General features: G+C 36.7%; 1 protein-coding gene across 5 annotated transcripts in view; it reads left to right on the top strand.

Moving 5' to 3' along the window:
• The window catches only part of LOC106867546 (proton channel OtopLc), a 186,402-nt gene that overhangs the window by 168,149 nt on the left and 11,060 nt on the right, over positions 1-7,193 (top strand). For all 5 annotated transcript variants that reach the window (XM_014912446.2, XM_014912448.2, XM_014912449.2 and 2 more), the window contains exons 4-5: positions 397-508; positions 6,546-6,732. In XM_014912446.2, the coding sequence (XP_014767932.1) occupies positions 397-508; positions 6,546-6,732 (299 nt within the window). The remainder of the gene's footprint in view (positions 1-396; positions 509-6,545; positions 6,733-7,193) is intronic.

Here is a 7,193-nt window from a genome sequence, read left to right as displayed (position 1 = left end):
TATATATATATACACACACACATATATCTATATACTTATGTATACACATATGTATACATATATATATACACACATACATATATATATTTATATTATATGTATGTATTATATATATATATATATATATATATATATATATATACATCCAATCTTTAATATGTTACCTAAACCTGACGATATGACAACCTGTCTATAATATTAGCCACACTTGACATAAAAACTAATCTGGAGTACATTGACTAACCTGACGTAACAACATAGCTAGAATCCTATTTGTTACTTAAACCGAGCCAACTAGTTCGCAATATGTTACTTAAACGCAACATAACAACAACAAATCTATTGTATGTTAGATAAACCTGACATAACACTTAAATATTTTTGTTATATTCACAGTGATAGTATTATGGCAAACCTGAGTGGCATCTATGGAATGTTTTTGACAGTAATGGGAGCTGTCATACCAATATCTGAGGTTTTCTCTAAACCACATCCGTTCCTTTTTGAGGTGAGTACGTCTTTCTCAAACTCTTCTTCACTTAAACCAATTACTCTTAGGAATTCACAAGGACAGTTATGAAGAAATAGGCCAATGCATTCTCAAACGCTCAACCAAATAAAATCAAATTTTACATGGTAATACTATGAGACTCCGTGAATGTCAACATGTAATTTTTGTGGGGTTAAAATCATGCAACATTGGTACTGGTTCCGTATTACGTCTCAAAACTCGAAGAATAAAAGTGAAACATTCGACTGAGTAACAGTTATAAATAGTTTCACTTTTATATTGTTTCACTTTTATCCGTGAGCATCAACAAGTAGTTTTTTTAATTAAAACAAAGCAACATTGGCACTAGTTCCGTATTACATCTCAAAACGCGAAAAATAAAAGTTGGTCGAGTCGTTACCGCACCGGAAAAATTGCATAGCCTGATTTTGTCCTTTACGTTCTGAGTTCAAATTTTGCCGAGGTCGACTTTGCCCTTCATCCTTTAGGTGGGGGAGTCAATAAAATAAGCACCAGTTGAACACTGGGGTCGATGTAAACGACTTAACCCCACCCCTAAAATCTCTGGCCTTGGGCCAGAATTTTGAAATCATTAATGAAATGGCTGTTGGTGTTTTTGTAGTTTATAAAATGTTACACTGGAACGTGTAAGATATGATGGGTTGGTCGCTAATGTACGGTAAATAGGGACGGACAAGCGTGTGTGTGTAAGTATGTAAGAGGAACTGTATGTATATGTGTGAGATTAAGTAGCGTATATGTATGGGAATATGAGCTGATATATTTGTGTGGCGAGGGGTTCGTGAATATAAGTGTGTGGATGGAAGTGCCTATGTTAAAAGAGAAGACCTGTGTGTGTGAAAATATGTTTTGTATATCTACATGTGAAAATGCGTGTTTACGTGTGTATTGTATGTATTGTGCGTATGTGTGGGAGAGAGTGGGGGGTGCGTGTAGTTCATCAAGATGTAAGTTAGTTTGCCTTACAGCTGTCTCTCAACATGAACTTTATCCAAGGGAGACCATAAACAATGACATCAGCATTAACAGCGCTGACAGGCACATCACCAACACAAACACTAACTTAACGCACACACACATCAACAACATAAACCCTAACACACACACACACAACAGCAACAGAGATCCCAACACACTCACACACACAAACATCAACTCATCACCAATAAGAACAAGATACACCGTCAACACCGCCACGTACTACAACATACGTCAGAGGTGGACCGTAACACGCAGCCACATAAACATACACGCACAGATATCCTAGTTGCCAATGTAATTAAATCAAGGTCTTTCTTCTCCCTGTGTCCTTCCCCTCACGACCATCAACACACGACACAGATGCTGCCATTATTTCCAAACCCAGAATGTTTTACTTAAGAATCACAAACTCCAAGATGTAATATGGTGTGGTTGAGATTTGTAAGAGATTTGTTACCGAAGCGCTGGCTGTTGTGTGAGAGTCAGTATATTGTCGTTTGTATCCATCAAATGTATGTCTATATGTATTTAAATAAGATTTTATATATATATATATTGTGTATGCATTTGTAAGCCAATGAGCGAACAGAGGCAAGAATATTTTGACAACGGGTTTTAACGCTTGGAGAAAATAAAGCAGAGATATCTTTAACGTTTCGGACTATGGTCTTTCATCGGAAAGGTGGGAAAAGACAGGGAGCGAGGAGGACCACGTGTTATCTGCATAACCGCCAAATTCCTGGAATTCTACCTCCTCTTGGATTACTACGTGTATTATACTACATTGTTATGCAATATAATGAAATTAGGTCAACAGGGAAATGCAAACTTTCGACATTTTTGCACTCATTTAAAAAAAAACTCTTTCAAAGAAAATACGAATATTAAAATTTATCGAAAACGATTATTTCAATAGAAATCGATATTGGGATCAATTTTTTTCTTTGGGAAAAAAAAATTTCTAATCAATAAGTATCATTGTAGTCAGGATTTGGGTTCGATATAATCGGCTGTCGCTTTCCTCACATATTTCTGATAGTGTACCTCTGTTTAAAAATCACTGCACAAACTAAATTCTTTTTGTATTCCGTTGAAAATGCTTAGCTTTTCCACATACAGAGATTAAAAGATACAGTAGAACATTTATTGATGTCTTACTTATCACATTATATTTCAAAAAGTTTTTCAACTAAATTTTTAATTGAAAATCCTTTGATCGAGTCTTCTAAACTAATTTAGCGTAACAAATTTACTTCTATACTCGTAGTTGACAGAGACAATGTATCCGGCTTGTTTTGTCGTCTGGTTTGTTCAGTTGTGATATTTAATATGCTTTAACTGAGAAGCTTAGGGCTAACCTACATTTGTAAGCACGGTCTATTTTACTACCTTTCATTGCCCTTTTATTTAGTAATGCAACATGTTTATGTGGTTAAAGTCTCTACTTCAGTCGTTTTATTAATATAAAGTAATTTACTTAATGGGAAATTCAGGAACATACTTGTTACTTCAGGTCATACGACGTTAAGTTATGACTAATTTCATTGTTCTAAATTTTAACAAAAGAAAATAATAAACAAACACAATAGGATACATATCAACATGGCGATAGTGCGTATATGTGTGTGTGTGTTCATTATAAACATACGAAGCAGCGAGGATCAACATTATATGAAACATTAGTTTTAACAGGCTTTTGTACACCAGAACGTGACTGGTATTTGCTGAGGGATTTGTTTGAGAGCAAATTTCTCCCTGTAGACTTCGTGTCCAAAGATACATCACGCTCCAATTGACGTCATTGGACTATCACACACTGTGTTTCGGCGTGATTTCGCCTCGTCGGTGAAAGACGCCACTTCAGGTATCTGGAGTTTGATGGAAACTTCTACTGTATATGTCGCGTGCGCGTATGCATAAGTGTACGCGCACACGTGTATACCTCCGTTTATGCGTGTGAATAAAAATATACGGTGTGAAAAGGAGAGCCTTATATTTTAAAATCATCGTTTTATTAGGAAACTAGAAAATATTTTATGATTGTCAATAGTTGATATATTTTCGATTGTTTATAATGATCTATGTCAAAATTACTGACAAAAATAATTTCTAGAAACTCATATTTCCATTTAGCTGCTAGTATATATATATATATATATATATATATATATATATATATACACTCAATTCTGCGTGTGAGAGTGTTTGCATGTGTTTGTGATAGTTTGCTTATAGGCGTAAACGTATATTTGTATATGTGAATAGACTATTAAACATATACTCAACTATACATGTATGAATGTTCATAGATGTATGCAGCCGCACACGTGCGCTCGAGCGCGTGTGTGCTTACGGATGTATCTACTTACATACACATACACACACACTCACACACACACACACACGCATATTCTCATACACGTATAATGTATTTATGTTCTCATCTAATATATGAGTTCGTTGACGAGTTCGATAAATTCAATTTGCTATATGTCAACTGTATTTATCGGACAAGATATTTTTATCTCATCCAACATGACACGTTAACTAAAGGGCAAGAAAATGATAAAACATCGTTACTGACAGCAGTCTGTATGTAAGCAAATAAACCCTAAGGCAGGAATCATGAGAAAGAAACTAACGGAGATGTTTCTTTAAATGCCTGGTTCTTTGAACACACGATGAACTGAAGTAACGAACGCTATTGCACGTGAAATGCTGGTTTGATCTTCGCTGGACAGATCTGATCTTAACTAGGCTCAGTTTCATCTTAACTAGGTTTATTTTGATTTTATCTTACTCTCGAGCCTAACTAGATCCATTTCCTCTTAACTAGGTTTATTTTGACTCTTGATCCTAACTAGACTGCTTTGATCTAGGCTTATTTTGAATTTATCTTGACTGTTTTGAACCAAAGTAGGCTGATATAGATTTTAATGAAGTAGAGCTTATTATGGCAGACGATTTGTCCGTTGGAGACTCATTTCACTAATGTGTCGATTTAGATGGTTAAGATTCATTCGCTAATATCCTTTATCTTTTTATCTTTTACTTGTTTCAGTCATTAGACTACGGCTATGCTGGGGCACCGCCTTGAAGAATCTTAGTCAAACGAATCGGTCGTGAGTTCAATTCCCGATGACGCGTTGTGTCCTTGAGCAAGATACTTTATTTCACGTTGCTCCAGTCCACTCAGCTGGCAAAAATGAGTTGTACCTGTATTTCAAAGGGCCAGCCTTGTCGCATTCTGTTCTCCCCGAGAACAACGTTACGGGTAACACGTGTCTGTGGAGTGTTCAGCGACTTGCACATTAATTTCACGAGCAGGCTGTTTCGTTGATCAGATCAACTGGAACTCTCATCGTCGTAACCGACGGAATACTAGTTCAATTTACATTATTACCTTTTTTTCGAAGACCGAATACTGCGTTTTAGGCCTTGAGAGACCCTCACATATAGACGGTTGGTACATAAAAGCACACATATAGATCGCTGCAGACGGAATTCGTCTGTCATGGGTGCCGGAATTCCTATATCACGTGATTTCAGCCTACTGCAAATCATCAGTGCAAGGAGTCCAGTCACCACATGCCTGTCAAATCTCGCAGCTACGATATATATAGAATACCAGCTTCTTTCAGACGGTGGTGTCGCAAATAGCCAACAAACAGGCTTATTAAAAATTAATTATTAGCGATGGAATCAGTATTAATACCAAAAGATATATATTTTCTATAGTTTCTGCAGCTGAGAGAGATACCAATAAGAAATACGTTATATCTACTCAGTTTGACCTGTACAATAAATCAGATTGACAGCGATAGCCAAGTGTTATCTCTCTGTCATCCTTGTGGTTGGGACACAAGCGTTAGACAGTCGAGTGATTATTTACTTTCTGGGTAAGTCCTTATCACGCGTTACACTTCTTGTTTATAAACATGAGGATTGGGGCTGACGATTTTTTTTAGCCTTGGTGTTGTAGACATTTTGATGATGTATTCCTTGATTCTGTAGACATGGTGAGGCTTTCTCATTTCTACGTACCGCGTGCGTGCGTGTGTATATGTGTACACAGACATCTTTTATCTTTTTATCTTGTTTCCAGTTATTGAACTGCGACCATGCTGGGGCAATGGCCTTCAAGGGTTTAGTGGAACAAATCGACCTTTGCACTTTTTTTTAAGCCTGGCATTTATTCTATCAGTTTCTTTTGCCGAAACGCTAAGTTACGGGCTTGTAAACAAACCATTAACGGTTATCAAGCGGGATTAAGAACAAATACAAAGACACACACACACACACACACACACACAAATACATTTGCACTGTTTATAACAGTCGTAGGCAACCTTTCAGAATGGCACAGCTTACCAAAAATTACCTTGAATTTTTTTAGTAGCGATGACGAGCCATGTCTCATGCGGCACAGCTGATGTTGAGTCATGTCTCATGCGGCCTACTTCTCGAAAAAGGATGCCCATTCCTTGTTTGTATTGTCCGGAAATTCCCAACTGAGTTATTGCCCTTGCTTACCGTTTTTCTGGACTTTTGTTTTTCTTTTTTCTTTTTTTCTTTTTTTATGGTGGGGATCAGATTTTAAACCCATTTGTTGCTACATTTCCACTGAAATGCACTGGCTTTTCTCTAATTAAATTTGAAGAATTTAATAAAAAATTTTTAAACTTTGTCTTTATTAGGCTAATATTTGGAACATAAACTGAAATTTTAATGAAAGGTTTCAATTTAGATGGCTTTAAAAGAGGAACACATAGAACGAGAGGCGATCTCAGGCGGGTTGGTATCGGGAGCAACAAACAAATTCCTAAACTACGTTCCTAGATCCGAGACTCTACTTTATTTGTATTTAGTGGCGGTGGCGTTGGCGGCGGCGGTGGTGGTACCGCCGACAGCGACGACGATGGCAATAATAATGATGATGATGATGATGTCGACGACTACGACGACGACAACAACGATGAGGTTGTTTACCGTTATATGTATATATTTATATATATTTTTTGTCTTTTGCCAGGGCTTCTACTTCTATCTATTTGGAATGAGCATAATGTTCTTATTGTATGCCTACGTCTACATTTTACACACCCGGACACTCGGAGGAATGACAAAATTTCGGAAATCAGAAGACAATTTACATTATCGCATGAGATACAAAACCATCACCGATACAGGAAGTTTCTACTTGCGACTTGGCGCAGTCGGTACGTAATTTTCTTTCTCTATCTCTTTATTTATTTATCCATCTATCTATCTATCTACCTATCTATCTTTCCATCTCTCTCTCTCTCTCTCTCTTCCACACATACAGACCTTACATACGCATATTTGTACTTGTGTGTGTGTATATACAAAATGCTCGAAATGAGTAGATAGACAGCCGACAACTGATGAAGGGTCGTTCTCTGTGTTTACGTGTCCTGTTTCCATTTTTTCTCACGTTGTTTGCGTATCTAACTCGTTTGTTTTCGTATTTCATGTTGTTGACACACTTGGTGACGTCCTGTACCCATATATGCATATATATATAGAGAGAGAGAGACACACACACACACATATATATATTATTTATATTATCTATATATACTACACATACATATATATATACATACATATATACACGCACACACACACACACACACACACACACACACACACACACACA

The sequence above is a fragment of the Octopus bimaculoides genome, chromosome 13 (assembly GCF_001194135.2).
Source record: "Octopus bimaculoides isolate UCB-OBI-ISO-001 chromosome 13, ASM119413v2, whole genome shotgun sequence".
Classification (NCBI taxonomy): domain Eukaryota; kingdom Metazoa; phylum Mollusca; class Cephalopoda; order Octopoda; family Octopodidae; genus Octopus; species Octopus bimaculoides.
The sequence above is the reverse complement of the archived record's forward strand: the minus strand, read 5'-3'. Positions and strand labels throughout refer to the sequence as shown.